General features: G+C 40.1%; 1 protein-coding gene across 3 annotated transcripts in view; it reads left to right on the top strand.

Moving 5' to 3' along the window:
* Positions 1-19,804, top strand: part of LOC136864423 (uncharacterized) — a 995,241-nt gene that overhangs the window by 932,719 nt on the left and 42,718 nt on the right. For all 3 annotated transcript variants that reach the window (XM_067141399.2, XM_067141400.2, XM_067141401.2), the window contains one exon: positions 12,369-12,729. In XM_067141399.2, the coding sequence (XP_066997500.2) occupies positions 12,369-12,729 (361 nt within the window). The remainder of the gene's footprint in view (positions 1-12,368; positions 12,730-19,804) is intronic.

The raw sequence follows: 19,804 nt of genomic DNA on the forward strand, positions 1-19,804 counted from the left end.
CTAACCATTCCAAGAGCACAGTACCAAGATGATTTTCAGAGGGACGACATTGTTGTGACTATTGTTACTATTACCATTGATGAACATATAGGTAATAGGGCTCATCTTAATATTAAAAAAGGAAAACAGGAGCAAAATCTGTTTCATTTTATAATTTTGGGAGAATGTAAGATGGCAAGCTTTCAGATCACTTTTAGAATTACTAGAGATACATCTGATTATTTAAAGTTCATGTAGGTGAAAGGTAGAAAGGACAATAAGGCTGAAAGAAGAAAGGAATGTGTGAGGAAAAGAAATGACTTATCTCTTCAGTGAACACTGTCACGTCCAGAAGTATGGAATTCTTTACTAAGAGTACAGGGACCAGAAGTTAAAACATAAATCAGTTAAGACTGTTGCAGAATCTTTGGAAGTTAGTCTGGATAAATTTACTAGAAAATTTCTTAATCTTCATTGTTAAATTAATTTGGAAATGAGAAAGATGAAACTACACAAGACTGGGAATGGAGTAGACATCATCTCAAAACGAGCACTGAGGTGGAGTCTTGTAAAGTCATGGCTTCATTATATTATGTTTTCAATGCAAAAGCATCATAAACAATTTTAATGAATGGTGTCAAATCAGATGCACCTGGTAAAGGTTTCAAATTCGATATATTCAGACGATTGTTTTCCAGAGCTATCTCTAGCAGACAGGTATGAGACTGTTGCAGTGCACATCAACATGTCTAAAGGCAGGGTGGATCATGGGAGACTACTGGCAAAAATGAGTGCAATTGGACTAGACAAAAGAGTGACTGAATGGGTGGATATATTTCTAGAAAACAGTACTCAGAATGAGAGTAGGCGAAGCTTTACCTGACCCTGTAATAATTGAGGGGGGAATTCCTCAATGGACCTTTGTGTTTTCTTATATATATTAACTAGCTGATGTACCCGTGCTCCGCTACGGGATTCTCAGAAAAACTGTCTTTGTGGTTTTCCTAACTACAGTTAACTTAGGCCACTACAAAAACATCAGTAGGAATGTAGGGATTAAAAGCAATATAAAGTAATCGCTCAAATGGAAAACCGCACATTTTCTCACATTGAACGAACAGTATTACGGTGTCGACCTAACAGTCCAAAGTTCCAGTGCTGGAATGACCAGGCCACAGACAGCTGTGAACACTCCTCTGCCATTGTTCCGTTAAATATGCACACTGCTCATCCCAATCAATGCCTCAGGATAGGGATTGAATAGTTTGAATGCTATGATGAACCAGTTTGTTACGTACCAGTAGTATCAGGAAATTTATGAACCAGAGGAATGGCATGCTAAAGAAGAAAGTTATCTAACTCCTCTGCTACTTCCCGCTAATATTCAGGCAGGCTGTTATAGGCCTACTCGGTACGACCGGGCAAGTTGGCCGTGCGGTTAGGGGCGTGCAGCTGTGAGTTTGCATTCGGGAGGTTGTGGGTTCGAAAACCACTGCCGACAGCCCTGAAGATGGTTTTCCGTGGTCTCCCATTTTCACACCAGGTAAATACTGGGGCATCGTAATTAAGGCCAGGGCCGCTTCCTTTCAACTCCTAGCCCTTTCCTATCCCTTTTTTTGCTATTTTGCTTTACGTCGCGCCGACTCGGATAGGTCTTATGGCGACGATGGGATAGGAAAGGCCTATCCCATCATCGCCATAATACCTGTGCGTGTCGGTGCGACTTAAGCAAATTAAAAACAATACTCGGTATACAGCAGTAATCCCGTCTATCGGACATGTCTGGCAACAGAAGACACAAAGCACATCACAACAAACAATGGTCAATATAATGTTATTGTTGTTCAATGTTATGAGCTTTCGGTATTGTAGGCCTTCACATAGCTTTCTTTCGACTCTGTGATATTAGGGCATCTTACGAAATGTAGTTCCTTTTTCCCGACTTTACATAACGATTTTCATTAAATTCTGTTTACCCATTTTCTCGTGACTTGGCGCTGATATGGACTTTGCCACAAAAAAACAAATTCATGAATATCTGTGTTATCATAGCCGGTACGGTAAAAATGTATAAGACATAAATGATCGGAAATGTAATACTATATAACTTTAGTCATGAAGTAGTTGTCAATAGGGCCAGTAATAACACAAATATTTGAGAATTGAAGTTTAGGTCTTCCCCGAAACTACCATTCAGCGTGAATAAAATTCTTTATGACCTAGACTGTAGCGACTTATTTTCTGAATTTGCATACCAGTTTTAATTAAAATAGGACCATTAATAACATAAAAATTTGAGAATTTAAATTAAGACCTTCCCCTAAACTACCATTTCTTTCAGCGTGAATGCGATTATTTATAGCCTAGATTGTAGCGACTTACTTCACGACTTTGTATACCGATTTTCATTAAGATAGGACCACTAATCATAAAAATATTTGAGAATTAAATTTTAGGCCTTCCCCTAAACTACCATTTCAATCAGCGTGAATAAAATTATTTATGGCCTAGATTGTAGCGACTTATTCTCCGACTTTGAATATCGATTTTTATTAAATTCTCTTCAGCCGTTTTCTAATGATGCGTGTACAGACAGACAGACAGACAGACATTACGGAAAAGTAAAAATTGCATTTCCTTGTTACTGTGGACATGACCGATACAGAAATACCATTCTTTTCAAATTCTGATCAATGTACAGACAAAACTCTTATATATATTTATATATATATATTATGAGTAAAGTGGAATCAGAGATAAGGTTTTTTGTGGATGATGTTATTCTGTACAGAGTAATAAATAAGTTACAAGATTGTGAGCAACTGCAAAATGACCTTCATAATGGTGTGAGATTGACAGTAGGCAGTGGTATGATGATAAACGGGGTTAAAAGTCAGGTTGTGAGTTTCACAAATAGAAGTCCTCTCAGTTTTAATTACTGCTTTAATGGTGTGAAAGTTCCTCATGGGGACCATTGTAAGGTGTTAATATAAGGAAAGATCTTCATTGGTAATCACATAAATGGGATTGTAAATAAAGTGTACAGATCTCTGCACATGGTTATGAGTGTATTTAGGGATTGTAGTAAAGATGTAAAGGAGAGGGCATGTGAGTCTCTGGTAAGACCCCAACTAGAGTATGGTTCCAGTGTATGGACCCTCACCAGGATTACTTGCTTCAAGAACTGGAAAAATCCAAATAAAAGCAGCTCTGTTTGTTCTGGGTGATTCCCGACAAAAGAGTAGTGTTACAAAAATGTTACAAAGTTTGGGCTGGGAAGACTTGAAAGAAAGGAGACAAGCTGCTCGACTAAGTGGTACGTTCGGAGCTGTCATTGGAGAGATTGCGTGGAATGACATTAGTAAATGAATAAGTTTGAGTGGTGTCTTTAAATGTAGGAAAGATCACAATATCAAGATAAAGTTGGAATTCAAGAGGACAAATTGAGTCAAATATTCATTTATAGGAAAGTAAGTTAAGAATTGGTATAACTTACCAAGGGAAATGTTCAATAAATTTCCGGTTTTTTGCAATCATTTAAGAAAAGGCTAGGGAAACATCAGATGGGGAATCTGCCACCTGGGCAACTGCCCTAAATGCAGATCTGTAGTGATTGATTGAACATACAAAAATGTATAAGAGGAGTTTCTTTTTAAACAAATTGAGTTTGACAATAGCTGCATTGATGCATCTTTTTCGGTCTGACATGTCTACCTTGAATTTCAGTTGGCATCAGTTAGAGCTCTGTCTGAGGGTCACTACTCTAGTATACACAGGCAGTTAAGCAATTTATTTGGCGCTGCCGTGGCCGTAATCTGTCTCTACTCTACAGAGTAAATGCTCTTTAGTGCACAGACCAGTCTAGTTAAATTTCTACAGTGTTACAAACACCTTAAGAATGCCAGATAGCTCTTTGAGTTTACTCAACCTACACAGATGAGTTCCAGGTTAATTGCTGGGGTTGAAGGCTGTTGGGCAAAGAGTTTACCATTCTATCCCTATTAGTGCTGAGGTTATAGATGTGGAAGCCTTTGCCTTGCCTTCTTTTGCCTGCTTTTGATGGATAAGCTGCTTGTCACAAAGCCGATTTGATAGACTTGAATATCAGTTTCTCGTGTACGTCTGAATTTCTGACCTTAAAAGTTTAAGAAATGGGGTGAACATGTCCACGACTAAATGTGCAGAATAGATCCTTTGCTTCAAAGGGATATTGCAGAGATAAATTTGTGTGACGTATCACTCTGCAGTTTTAGATCGTGCTCGCTTTCGTCTGGTTCTGATTGCTTGGTTAGCCTCTTCAGTCCCTAAGAGCACACATGTGGATTCTAGTTTTCTAGGCTAGTATATTTCATGGATGATATTGTGAATTTGGTTGATTGGAACCACTTCTGTATTGTTGGGAATTAAATACTGTTTTATTACTCTAATAATTTATTTCAGGATGACACACTCACACAATTCTATTCAACTATGAATGACCACAATCAGTAATTGCTGCCTATTTAAAAGTATTTGTCCACTTCACACACCAGGGAGTCCAGCTTGTTGGTATTATCTGAGAGACTGTAATCCTCATTGACAGGCTTGCCTTACTTTCACTTCACCTCAAAGTCCACTCACCCCACACAGCTGTTGCATGCTGTCAGCTGCTTTTGAACACAGGGCTAATGGCAACATGACACACTATAGCTGTTCGTTTTTTCAACTACATAGGCAATCCAGTAATTCACACAGTCACACAACCGAGCGAGTTTGCTGTGTGGGTAGGGGTGTGCAGCTGTGAGCTTGTATTCAGGAGATAGTGGGTTCAAACCCAACTGTCGGCAGCCCTGAAGATGGTTTTGCATGGTATCCCATTTTCACACCAGGCAAATGCTGGGGCTGTACGTTAATTAAGGCCATGGCTGCTTCCTTCGCACTCCTAGCCCTTTCCTATCTGTGTTGGTGTGACATTAAGCAACTTAAAAAAGAATCAAACTCGGTGAACAGCTAAACAGCAACAGCTGAACAGTGTTCAATAGCAGGTCAGTACACCTCACAACAGTAGCAGTTAACACTGCTCCAGTTCTGGTTTCACACACAGACTCCAATTGCTGACTCTACGACTGTTCTCAGTCCATGGAATTACACACACAGTCTTCCGTTCCATACGCAACGATGCGCAGACTCCGGTGGACACTGATGGCAGCCAACACTACTACAGCCATCCAAGTCCAGCTACTCACTCTACACTTGGACAAAACTACTACTACCGGGCGAGTTGGCCGTGCGCGTAGAGGCGCGCGGCTGTGAGCTTGCATCCGGGAGATAGTAGGTTCGAATCCCACTATCGGCAGCCCTGAAGATGGTTTTCCGTGGTTTTCCATTTTCACACCAGGCAAATGCTGGGGCTGTACCTTAATTAAGGCCACGGCCACTTCCTTCCAACTCCTAGGCCTTTCCTATCCCATCGTCGCCATAAGACCTATCAGTGTCGGTGCGACGTAAAGCCCCTAGCGCAAAAAAAAAAAAAAAACTACTACTTCAGCCTCGATGATGTGTTACCAGAATATTCAGGACTCTGCTAGACCTGGAACATTCCTGCTGCACCGTCCAGTAAGCTCACATTGAAGCCAGATGAAAGGAACGGTAGAGGAGGGCCGCAGAATGTCCTCAGGCTGGCTGGGAAATCCCAGAGCTCGCTTAGTCATCCCTTTCAAAAAATACCAAAGGGGCTGCGACTGTGGTGACGGTCGCTTGAGCCCATAAAATTCCCTCCCCTCCCCTCTTTGAGATCTGATTGTAACAATCGGTTACCTTCTTCAACTGTTCCCCAGTAAGACACCAGTAGGTCCAGATGAAGGACATTCTTGTTTCTTGGGCTCTGTTGTATGTGGTAGATGTTATTTATTCTCTTCCTAAAAGTCAAGTGCCTTCCCAAGCTGGCTGGACCTTGGAAGACTAGCCTCTCTTCCTTATGGGGTTATACAGCCATACTACGTCATTTTCAGGATATCCGGTAGCGTCCGCTCTTTGGTTGTATTGTACATTCATTCATTCAGTTGCTAGTTATTCTCAATCTCTTCTGAGCAGCAACATGTACATACTGTAGTTTCTTTGCTAGATTGTGGCAGTACTGGTTGGTAGGGGCAGGATGGTCCTCAAGTTAGCCAAATGCTAAATCCACCAGGAGCAGCAGTTCTTACCAACAGCATCCTTGCTGATGTTCATCCAGTGGCCTAGTGCACTGCAGACCGGTACACAAAGAGGAAAAGGGGAAGATGATCCCCAATCCCTCTGATGCTTGCTACTACTATTTGCAGGTGATTCTCGGTGGTCCTATTGAATCATTCCACCATTCTGTCTGATTGGGGATGTAGAGGCGTGGTCCTGGTTTTCCGGATATTATACCCACCAAATGGCACAGGCATTGGAGGACCGCAGACACTCAAGTTCTGTCCTTGATGAGAATGCATCTGAAGAACTAGTTCAGAAGGGTTTCTGCTACTGTAGTTGCCTACTGGCTTAGAAGCACATACGCTTCCGGACACTTTATGGAGTAGACAGTGACGACAAATATATAGCAATTCCCTGTGTCACTGGTAGGGAATGGTCCGGCCTTATCAATTGCCATTCTCTCGAGTGGTGCACCCTCGTAAGTTTTCATTCGACCTTTATGTCTCTTGCTTGGTTCCTTCCTGGCAGCATACTTGTTGCATTTAGTGCAGAAGTCTTCCACGTCTGCCAAGCGTCCCGCCCGGTAGAACCTCTCTCGAACTTTCTCCAGAGTTTTCTTGATTCCGAGGTGCCCTCCCGAAGCTCCACCACCTCAGGACTTCCTCCACCATACTTCATGGTACAATCCCCTGCTTCCAGAGAGACTTCAGCAACCCATCCCTGGTCCCTAGCCAATCCTACTGTGAGCAGTACCACTTGATTTTAGGGCTGAGGTTTCTTACTTTTATCTATCCAGACCTTGGAACACAGGCATTCTTCCACATGGCCAGCAGTCCAAATGTCTTAGCCATCCCTCTGCGCATTAGTCCAGGAGTTGCAACTCCAGTTTCCCTCGAATTACATGGTGGGCATTTGGCAGGGAACTTAGTGTTTGCCTTCACTCTTGGAGCAGAACTTCCTGTCTTATGGCTGAGGCCTTCAGAACAGAGCATTGGTGTTAAAATGTAGGTGACTCTTCGGTTGTTCGAACACATAGTTGTACTGCTGCAGTCTCTCCAGCCATCATGCGAACAGTCCTTCTGGGTTCTTGAAATGTAGGAAGCCACCCGAGTGATGCGTGATCAGTCCCGATGAAGCATTCTTCACCGTACAGATACTTACAGAAATGCTTGATGTCTTTGCAGTGGCCAGCAGCTCTTTCTGGGTAACCGTCATTTCTTTCTTATTTAGAGAGGACCTTACGGAAGTAAGCCACTACCCTCTCTTCACTGTCCACGATCTGAGACAGGATGCCCCCAATCCCAAAAGTTGCTGGCATCTGCGTCGAGCACAAATTTTATTCCTGCTGTGGTATATACCAATGCCAGTGCTGTACACCATGCATGCTTTTAGGCATTCTCCCATCCAGATGAACCGTTGGTCGTTCTCCATAAGGCAATGCAATGGCATGGTGATGTTGGCGAATTCCCTGATGAATTGACTGTAGTAGGTACAGAGGCCCAAGAAACTTTCGAAGCTGGTACTTGTTCTTAGGTACTGGCCTCTCCCTCGTCGTGGTTTTCTCTGGATGGTTCCGGACTCCTTCCTCTGAGACAGTATGGCCGAGATACTTTACTTCCTTGCTGAAGAGCTGGCATTTCTTTGTGCTCAACTTTAGCTGGGCTGCTCTCAATTTTCCAAAAATCTACTTGAATTTTTTCAGGTGCTTGTTGAAAGTGCTTCTCGGAATAATGACATCTTCCAGATACATCAGGCAAGTCTTCCAGTGTAGTCCTCTCAACAGTCTCCATCACCCTCTTGAAAGTTGCCGGGGCATTACACAGCCCGAATGGCATTACCTTGAACTGCCTGAGACCATGTCCATCTGAAAAAGAAGTCTTCTCTCTCTCTTCAGAATGAATCTACACTTGCCAGTAGCCACTTGTCACATCCAGCATAGACAACCACTTTGACCCAGAGCATTGTCAGTCTAGAGTAGAAGGTAGCTGTTTTTTCTTTGAAACTTCATTCACTTTCCTCTAATTGATACAGAACCGAGTAGAGCTGTTCTTCTTCACCAGTACTACCAGGGAGCTCCAGGGGTTTTCGAGGTTCTCTTGCTTTGTTCCTTCATTTCTTCAATCATCTGCTCTATTTCGTGTTGCTTCGTGAGCGAAACTTGTCAGAACGGAGCCTTGATTGGCACATAAATCCAATGTTGTAAACAGTTTCATCCGGCTGAAGTCGTTGCTGTCCATGGAGAAGACTACCAGATACTACAGCAGTAGGTTTTCCAGCTTTTCTCTGTGCCCACATTCTAGGTCATCATTGGATCCCTCATGTACCTCTCTCAGGGCCTCTGGCATGTTCCACCCTGCTCTCACTCCTATGTCTGCTTTCAGTGGTTGATCAGTCTTGTTGGCTTTGCAGTGGGCAATCTGTTTAACAGGTTTGTAAACTGAGTGTTGCGCCTTGGTGGGTGACGATGTAGTAATCATTCAAGTTGGAAAGTCGAATATAAGGTTGGTGAGAGGTGTTGATAAAGGTTTTGGTGATCAGTAATCCCTTTGTTTGAATGTTCTGATATTCAGGCTCCACAATGGTAGTCACACTACCATTCAGCTCCATCAGTGTCCTGCCACATCTACATCTCTCCTAGCTGAGATGCTCTGGTCCTCTCGCAGCTTAACCTGGTGTAAAGCAGTGCCTCCCCACTCCGATTGCATGGCAATTCATTCATTGTCCTACAGTAGCATGTTGGATTTCGTGTCCAGGATGATTTTATGATCATTCAAAAAGTCTAGTCCGATGATTAATTATCTCGTCTGTGATGCCTGCCACAAGAACCTGATCTTCACTGTCCTCTACCTTATGGAGAATTCCATCACTGTCTCGCCATGGACAAGCATAGTCTCTCCTGTGTTAGTAGCCAGGCTGAGGTTCACTTGCAGGGGCAAAATTCTCCACCACTGTGTAACAGTTGACTTGACGATGCTTGTTGTAGTGTCAATAAGCATGCTCAGTGCTATCCTGTTGATGACTGTCTACCATCAGGCTCCTATCATCTGATTGCTATCTTGTTGCTTGGGCTTCTTGACCTTGACAACTTACTATCCTGAGCCAACTTTTGACCCTAAGGTTGGCTGATAGTTGTTTCTTTGACCGGTGTGTTTCATGGCTGTCGTGACATTGGATGGAGGCTTCTGTCTTAGACTGTCTTCTCAATTCTGGTGTATGTGGCCCTTCTTATCACAATTCTAGCAGGTGGCAGGTCTCTGAGGGATCTGCTGGCTCCAGTATTGTTCCGTTTCATAGTTTGCTGGTTTCTGCTTTGCTCCTTAGAACCTACCTATAGCTTCAAGGGAGAAAGTCAGAGACTGACTGTCCTGTGGCCATGAAGTTTCATCCACTTCCAGGCGACTCACCCTAGTTTGTTGTCTTGATGCTCGCTCTGCGGCCTCGAAATCCAACGCTTGGCAGAGTGTATCTAGTAGGGTCTTACGGCGGGCGAGGCAAAGGGTCTGTTGAGTATCTCTACCATGTAATCCATCTATGAAGATTTACCTACCCAGTTGTTCAATGAATACTTCCACCACTGATGGGTATGCCAGGTGGATGAGATGGGCAACATCTGTCTCAAACTCTCGGAGTGTCTCCGTACTCGTATGAGTTCTTGTTCAAAACTGCATCTGGTAGGCCTGTTAGAGGTGGTGTTCTCTGTAACGTGCGTCCATGTGGGCTAGTAGCATGGTGTATTTGCTCGGAGCACCTTCTGGGAACACCTATCAGCATTGTGAGGGCGTCCACTCTGAGCCACAACGAGGCCTGTAGCTTAGTCTCCTTCACTCCAACAGTTAGAAGAATACACCGCCTCAAATTGCAGCAGGTACATACTGCACGGCACTTTTCCATCGAACGTTGGTGGCGTAACCTTCATGTAACTCGGTGCTGCACACGATGGTCCCTCCGCATAGATCCCATCTCGTACTTTATTGCATAGCTGGGCAACTTCTCTCTGAGGTCCTGGCAAATAATGTTAAATTTGTGGTCAACTGCATCTGTTTTCTCTTCAACCTTATATTGGGTGGTGTTCAGTTTTAAAGTTCATCTTTTACTTTTGCTATCTATGACCTTTATCTCGTGGTAACCCTTCCCAGTTTGTTTCTATTACATTTTCTACCTTCTTCTAGCCTTCTTCCCTCCTCTTCTCCACCTTCTTCATCATATTGAAGGGCGCATAAAACTGAGCCTCTATTTGTGTGAGGCCTCTGGTCTCTTGCATGCAGAAATTAATGCAAGAAGAAACATAATGATTTATACGTGACCCATTGTGCAGAAGGGGACCTAAAGACCGAGTTCATTTTTGAGCTTTTTGTTGTTCTAAAATTGGCAAAAGATCCTGAAATATGAAAAAAAAAAAAAAAAATGCTTCTGGGTGCAATTCTTAATAAGATATTAATTATTGACTGTTGCTATTGAAAAACTATATTTTGAAAAAACTCAATTACAGCTTTCACTAATTTTCTTACCAATTCTACAAAGTTTTTATGACTTTGAGCTTTGAAGACTCAAACTACTGCATAAATTTAAGAAGACCCATAGGTAGTGTAAGAAGTCAAAACACTCTGGTATGTTCAACAGACTTTCCTGCAATTCTTCTTTATACATATGATTTTTGAAATTGTGATTGAACTGAACATATTCCTTTTCTTGTTAACTTTTATTACCTGCAAGCGATCACTTTGGCCTGAATCTTAAGAGTTTGACACATATCTGAACGACTTTGGAATGCCACTGCCATCTATGAGCTGGAGTGATGGTGAAGCTGTTATAAGTCTTTTGCCTCTTCTAGCTGGTGCCAGAGTTATCATGCATGTAGCTCTAAAATGGGACAAAAAATTGACTGTTATTGGTAAAGTTATGTTGCGACTCTTTTCCATGTACATTTCTAGTTTGACCAAATACTGAAACTGTGTCAGGACAATGGTTTCAATAATACAGTGTACTGGTGCACACAATAGTACATACTGATGGCAAGGCCTTATGTCAGTTTTATAGACTTTTGTGCATTCAGACTCTTGAAGAGACATCTGAAACTTTTCTTATAGTGTTAAGAATGAAGCCATTATTTTCCAGTGAAGACTCCAGCTAATATAACTCATAAGCTTTTCAGTTTGTTGACAGTCTATATAACATTATAAAATATGTGTACAAATTAATTATTATTATTATTATTATTATTATTATTATTATTATTATTATTATTATTATTATTATTATTATTATTATTATTATTATTATTCAAGTGTTAATATTTGTGTTTGACAGACTGAAAAGCTTGTAAGTTGTATTATCTGAAACTTTGCCATCCATGCACACTCTTTCTAGTCTTTTGGAAAGCCTGTTTGGAGAAATGGGGTAGGATTACCATGCCCAGTCTCCAATGCAATTTATTGCAATGGTAACTACAGGGTAGGACAATAGTTTGCAATGCTGTTGGTCCGATAGGATGAAACTGATGAAGGCACCATAGCACTTTGTGAGGATGACGTCATTGGGATATATCCCAAACAATGTAGAAATCTATTTCATATTTGAGGACTTATTTTCAACAAATAACTGGTTGTAGTATTACTTGTGTGCTGTAGTAGTATTTGTAGTTAAAACTAATTATTTATAAACCAGTTTCAGTTGTGTTTATTTAAATTTAGTTCCGTATACTTTCCAGGTTTGTGTGCAAATAAAAATTACACTTAATATTTAGTACTAAATTATTATTTTCCAATGATTTTGCATTTCAAATGCTGCGAACAAAAGCAAAGTAACCCCACTTACATGCATTTGTAATGTTCCAAGTTGACTGATTAAACTCGCCAGGATGTAAAAGTCTGCATCAAAATGAGCATAATTAATGTAGGAAATGATGCACTATACGTGCATTTTTCTCTTTCATTGAATGAGACATTGGGAGGTTTCATCATTCAGAAACCACCACATGAATCTTCATAGTAGATCCATTTCCTCCTGTTGAATCTCCTATCCATCTATCATGTGTTTATTCATAACTGTTGTAACTAACAGAAATAGCATTAAATATTAAGGGATTTTTTCTTTAAACTCCCTTTGTCCTCTGTTAATATGGCACCAGGATGTATTGAGATTCAGGTACTTCAGGTTTCAGAAATATTAAGATCTAAAGAGTAGCTTGAATATGTGGATTTGACAAATCTTATATCTTGAATTTTTATTTTCAGAATCTTATGATACCCGACGTACACACCCCTGCTAATGATGCACCGGACACACCTCTAACATCTGCCACTTCAGTGTCAACACCAAGCAGCAGTGATTTAGTTACACCCAGCGATGAGCAGTATGCATTGCTCAGAGGTAGATTTAACCAACATCGGATACTGGGAGAGACTGGCACTTCGTCTCAGGCCTCAGGAACTCTTGTTACTGCACTGAGTGGCTTGGAACCAGTGTTCTGGCTTCCTCTACAGCGGCCTCGGTCTCTAAACCTCCAAGTTCATGACAGCGTCGCAGAAATGGCTTCATTGTCATTAGCAGCCAACTTCAACAAGTGTCAACATAGACGAACAAGGTCAATTAATGGTAGGTGTTTGTAATGTACATACAGGAGTAGCCTGTGACTACTGCAAATCATCATAGCAATATAACTTGTTGAAACATTGTCAAGCTGGGATAGAGACTTTTCCTTTCTATAATGTTTTCTGCATCTGTATGATTGAACATACTGAAAATCTTTTCAGTGATCATTATCTTGCTCCATAGTGCTTTCTGCAACATCATGGGGAAAGGACTGCTTTACTGAAATCTAGGCAGTAACAAAGCATAGCTGCATGATGCATGAACACTTTGTATCAATGCTTCAATTTTCTCTTGTGGTTGGAATATTGTGATTTAAGTGTCATGATGGTCTGAGAACATGTAACATTACTATAGAGTGATTCACCTAAGTTGTTAGGCACCGTTCCTCTGCAGTTTTGAAAAATGTTTCCAATTTTGTTTCTGTAATGGGTAAATAGTTGGTCCAGACAAAGACTGCTCATCTGGTACATTATGCGACATCCAGCATCAACAGAAAATTTAGTTTTCTTTCTCACTGCAAACAAAATGTTGTGTAATTTTATGTGCCTAATCGATGGAGCAGCCACAAATTAGTGTAGTGTGATATTCTGTTCAAGGAATGTGACGCTACAACAGGAGGAATGGTTAGTATTGCTGCAGTGAGACCGTGGAAGTCTGGTGAGTATGACATTAGTAGTAGGATGGATGCTAGAGAACATCGACAGTTTGGAACAAGCCTCGCTCTTCATAAACACAGTACCATGTACGGTCTTCTCTCTTGTACCATGATTCAGGCTACAAAATGTACTGTATACAGTTGGAAGCAAGACATGCTTCTAATTATGGGAGAGTTATCAGTGTTTCATATGGTAGCTAGTTACACCATAGTGGACTGTTTAATTGCTGTTATTTTCATGGATCTTTCTGTCAAGATTTTGTAGTTTTTATATGTCCTAGCCAAGTAGACCTGGCCAACAGCTGGAAACTGCAGATGATAATGATATGTTCTAGCCATATGCAATGGGCTGGAAGGGAGGCAGCTTGATTGTACACTGAAAGGTACCCAGAATGAGAATCTTTGTGCAAACACATATTGGGCTGTAGAAAAACAGGCTTGAAGGACTGGCGATTTTCATACAATGAAACACCAGTGAAATAGGCCTTTCCAAAATCCAAATAGGGCCATTGTACTGAAAATGGTGGGAACAGACCCACACAGCAGTACTCAGGTGGTCAGTATAGACATAAACATGTCATACGTCAAGTAATCCGAAAGTGTGACTGTACCACAGGCACGTGGACAAGGAGCTTTCAGAAGGGGACCAGGCTAATCGACTAGTCTTTAGCAAATGGAGATTGAACCAGCCAATCAGCTTAAAAAACCGAACAAACAAAAAACAAAGAACACAAGATTCATTTATGGACGAGTCTGTTTTACTGCCCAGGAGTGTCTAATCTTAAGTACTGTCAGTACTGGGTCTCCAACCCCCACTGGCTGCATGAGAGACAGTCAACCAATCAACACTAATAGGCTATGAATTGCTGGCGTGGTGTTATTGGAAAGAATGTTGTCGTCCCCACTTTTTTTGAAGGCAGGCTGAATGGGGAAATATAAGGACTTCCTTCAGATTGATCTACCCGTTCTGCTTGACAGTATTGAAGTGGATGCAACATGATGGTGTACCCTGCCATTGCACTTTAACTACGTGCCAAGTAAAGAAAGATCTCTTGGCTAATAAAACAATAGGCAGCATAGAGGTGTGGACACTGCGTGGCCAGCTAGGTCACCCAATCAAACTCTCCTAGACTTTCACTTCTGGAAGACAATTAAGGATGTGGTCTACACAGCATCACGTGAAATCCATCAGGAAATTTAAACCCAAATCAGGCAGGCTTTCTCCGTACTTGTCTGATTGTACAACCTAAAATGCGCCAAGCTAGAATCCATTCTGGGCAGGAACACTGTTCAGAAGAAAGGGTTGGTTTGTTCACACACCTAATGGACGGATAAAACACAGTGCTAACAACACTAAAAAGGAACCATCATCGACTTTGTACAATCCATATTGAAGTAAATCGTTGTACCAAACGTGCTTTCATTATATTTAAGTCCAGTCAACCAGGCTTGAGTTTGCCAGGGTGTCTGGAGTCAGCCACTTTGTCATAATTACAATCAGACATTTATAATTTTCCTGTAACACATCAAAGACCCACACCACACACCATCGAAGCATAGGCTTCAGTCAACACTTTCCATATAGCAGGAGCAGCCAAGAATACGTAACGTGTGATGGCACATATATCACACCCTGCACTGTACTTATTGTTATTATTTCATTGGTAATAATAATAATAATAATAATAATAATGATAATAATAATAATAATAATATATTATTGTTATATAATATTATATTATTGTTATTATTATTATTATTATTGTTATTATTATTATTATTATTATTATTGTCAGATTGTACAACCTAAAATGCGCCAAGCTAGAATTCGTTCTGGGCAGGAACACTGTTCAGAAGAAAGGGTTGGTTTGTTCACACACATAATGGACGGATAAAACACAGTGCTAGACAACACTAAAAAGGAAGAGTTATTATTATTATTGATGGTCTGGAACCCTCAGCAAGATGCGAGACCGCTACTTGGCGGTAAATTACATCCTCTGCCATTGTCATTGCTGACAATGTGACCAGCACCATCGTCGCGCGTAGGCAAGTGCACGAGATTTCTGGCGACACGAATGATATACTTCCGTGAATTATTGACCTTATTATTGAGGTGAACAATTGTACGGTCAGTATCATTCATATCGTTTATTTCAAATGTGTTTACATTTTTATTTATATGCCAGGAGAATCTACTGTAATCTAACTTTGTACTCCAAAGGAAAAGATGGTTCTTGAAAATGAACCCAGGAAAGATTAAAACTGATTAGTTTATGATCAGAATAAGTATATTGTGAACAGTAAAATCAATTGGTCTCGACTCCTTTTTCACCCCACTGCCGTTAAGTTGAATTCCTTTTGTGTGGACACATATCTCAAGAACTGAAGATGTTAGAGTCGTGATAATTGGTATTTAGTAGATCCTTTACTATTAAAGAGACAAAAAAAGAAGGCGTGTTTCTTTATTTTTAAAGGAGATTCAAAATACCAATATTCACGCCTGTGACCTTCAGTTTTGAGATATAAGTGTCTCCAGAAAAAGAATTCACTTTTTTTTTACTTCCTTTCACACTCCCCCCCCCCCCGCCCCCCTAAGTGATATTCCTGTTAAAAATACTTGTCTCTTTAACAGTAAAGGATGTACTAAATACCAATTATCTAGACTCTAACATCTTCAGTTTTTGAAATATTGTTCCACACAAAAGGAATTCAACTCCTTTTCACCTCCGTCCCCCTAAATGATTTCCCCCCAAAACGCTTTTTTCGTTGTTTTTAAAGGAGATCCAAATATCAATTTTTACGTCTGTAACAACTTCAGTTTTTATTAGATGCAAGTATCCTCATACAATTAATTCAATTAATTTTTCCATTTTTCACCTCCCCCGCCCCCTTCATTGGATTTTCCGAGAATACGTGTTCGTTTAATTTTAAAGTAGATTCCAAATACCAATTTTCACGTCTGCAAATTCTTTAGTTTTTGAGATAATAGTATCCTCATACAAATAATTAAACTAATTTTTCAATTTCCCTTCTCCCTTTAGGTGGATTTCTGAAAACAAAACATACGTATTCCTTTATTTTTAAAGGAAATTCCAAAGACCAAATTTCACGTCTTGTAACATCTTCAGCTTTTGAGATATCGGTATACTAATTAAAAGAATCCAACCCCATTTTCAATCACTTTTACCCCTCCACCCAAGTGGTTTTTCAGAAAACAAAACATACATGTTTCTTTATTTTCAATAGAGATAAAAAATACTATTTTTCATTTCGGTAACATGTTAACTTGTTGAGATAAACTGTAGAAATGCTCATTTTCAAATTTCACCCCCTTTTTAGTTCCCCTTAAGTGGAGTTTCCAGTAACAAATCACCTATGTTTCTTTACTTTTACAGGAGATTCCAAATACAAAATTTTTCGTCTGTAACATTTTACGTTTTTGAGATACTGTAGATATAGTCTTCCTAAAAATTCGGCCCAATTTGTCACTCTGTTTAACCCCCATTAATTATATTTTCCAAAAACAAAACAATAAGTGTTCCTTTATTTTTAAGGGAGATCCCAAATACCAATTTTCAGGTCTGTAATATCTTCAGTTTCTGAGATATAAGTACCGGTATCCTGATTAAAGGCATTCAACCCCTTTTTCACACTTTTTCACCCTTTTTCACCCCTCCTATTGGGATTTTCTGAAAACAAAAATGTGTTTCCTTATTTTTAAAGAAGATTCTAAATACCAATTTTTACATCTGTAAACATTTACAGTTTTGAGATATAGACACACTCATTTTCAAATTTCACCCCCTTAGCGACGGAATATCAAAAAATCCTCTCTTAGCGAGCATCTACATCTTAATATGAATGTATTCCCAAAATTTCATTTCTTTATGTCCAGTAGTTTTGGCTCGGCGATGATGAGTCAGTCAGTCAGTCAGTCACTCAGTCAGTCAGGACAAGTTCTTTCATATATATAGACTAGCAAGATACCCGTGCTTCGCTACGGTATTATACTGAAATATATAATTGAATGCTTATTGTTTTACATATATAATCCGCCGAAATTGGCGATCTGACTCGTTTACTGCGAGAATCCGTCAAAATTCGCGATCTGACTCGTTTTCTAATAGATTACGGCAAGTTTCCTCCCATTTTTCAATCTTTCTTTCCAGCAATCGATTTCGTATTTCCCGAGCTAGGTCTAGGTATTCCACCCGGTCAGTTGGGTCCCTAAATCTTTGCCATCTTTTCCTATAAGCATTTTTAATATGGATCAAATCCTTCAGGAGATCCGGCGTGGTGTCGTCTTGGGTGCCTTGGCGGTACTAAACCTGCGGCCGGACTGCATTCTTAGTCATTACCCGTCCAGGACCCTTTTCCAGCGCGGACCGCACATTTGACGACGGTCCAGAACATTATTATTATTATTATTATTATTATTATTATTATTAGATGTTCTGGACCGCACAGCAAGATGCAAGACCGCTACTTGGCGGTAAATTACTTCTGCTGCCATTGTCATTGTTGACAATGTGACCAGCACCATTGTCGCGCGTAGGCAAGTGTGCGGGATTTCTGGCGATACGAATGACATACCTCCGTATATTATTGACCTTATTATAGAGGTGAACAATTTGACGGTCAATCTCATTCCTATCGTTTATTTCAAATGTGTTTAAATTTTTATTTTTATGCCAGGAGAATCTACTGTAATCTAAGAACGTTCTCCGAAGGAAAAGATGGCTGTTGAAAACGAACCCAGGAAAGATTAAAAATGATCGGTTTATGATCAGAATAAGTACATCGAAAATCGACAGCCTGTTTCCAGTCATTCGATAGGGTCAGGAATGGAATGACAGCGACAATAGGAATTGTGCCGGCTGCCGAAGCTCCTCTGGGGCAATGATCGATGAATGACAATTGAAATGAAATATTGGACACTGTTGCTGGAATGAATGACAGGGAAAACAGGAGCATCCGGAGAAAAACCTGTCCTGCCTCCGTTTTGTCCAGCACGAATGTCACATGGAGTGACCGGGGTTTGAACAACGGAACCCAGCTGTGAGAGGCCGGCACGCTGCCGCCTTAGCAATGGAGGCTCCTTATAAGTACATTATGAACAGTAAAATCAATTGGTCTCGCCTCCTTTTACACCCCACCGCCGTTAAGTTTTACCCCCCCCCCCCCCAAAAAAGGAGTGTATCTTTATGTTTAAAGGAGATTCCAAACACCAATGTTCACGTCTATTACCTTCAGTTTTGAATAATAAATATCCCCATGAAAATAATTCATTTTTTCACTTCCTTTCACACTCCCCCCCCCCCCCCCAAAGTGAATTTTCCAGCAAAAAACACTTGTTTCTTTAATAGTAAAGGATCCTCTATATAGCAATTATCACGACTCTAACTTCTTCAGTTTTTGATTTATGTGTCCTCATGAAAGGAATTCAACTCCTTTTCACTCCAGCCCCCAGAGATGGTTTCCCACCCCCAAAACACGTTTTTCCTTTTTTAAAGGAGATCAAAAAACCAATTTTCACGTCTGCAACAACTTTAGTTTTTATTAGATGTACCTACTCTCATACAATTAAGTCAATTAAATTTTCAATTCTTTCATTCTCCCCCCCCCCCCCCCCCTTCATTGGATTTTCGTTTCTTTACTTTTAAAGCAGATTCCAAATATCAGATTTCACGTCTGTAAGAATTCAACACCATTTTCAGTCGGTTTTACCCCCCCCCCCAGCCCCACCCAATTGGTATTTCCGAAAACTAAAAATACAGGTTTCTTTATTTTTAATAGAGATAAAAATATCATTTTTCACTTCTGTAACATGTAAAGTTTTTTGAGATATACTGTAGAAATTCTGATTTTAAAATTTCACCCTTTTTAGGTCCCCTTAAGTGGAGTTTCCAAAAACAAATCACCTATGTTTCTTTACATTTATAGGAGATTCCATATACCCACTTTTTTATGACTAACATTTTATATTTCTCAGATATTCTGTAGATATAGTCTTTCAAAAAATTCACCCCAATTTGTCACTTCTGTTCAACCGCCATTAATTGGATTTTCCAAAAGCAAAAAATACATGTTTCTTTATTTTTAAGGGAGATTCCATACACAAATTTTCAGTTCTGTAATATCTTCAGTATCTGAGATATATGTATCCTCATTAAAAGTATTCAACCCATTATTCACCCTTTTACACCCCTCCCATTGGGATTTACAGAAAAACAAAAAAAAATACGTGATCCTTTATTTTTAAAGAAGATTCTAAACACCAATTTTTACATCTGTAAACTTTTAAAGTTTTAAGATGTAGACACTCATTTTAAAAATTCACCCCCCTTTTTCAACCCCCAATTATTTGGATTTTCCAAAAATGAAAACATACCTGTTTCTTTATTTTGAAAATAGATCCCA

Source organism: Anabrus simplex, chromosome 2 (assembly GCF_040414725.1).
Source record: "Anabrus simplex isolate iqAnaSimp1 chromosome 2, ASM4041472v1, whole genome shotgun sequence".
Lineage (NCBI taxonomy): Eukaryota > Metazoa > Arthropoda > Insecta > Orthoptera > Tettigoniidae > Anabrus > Anabrus simplex.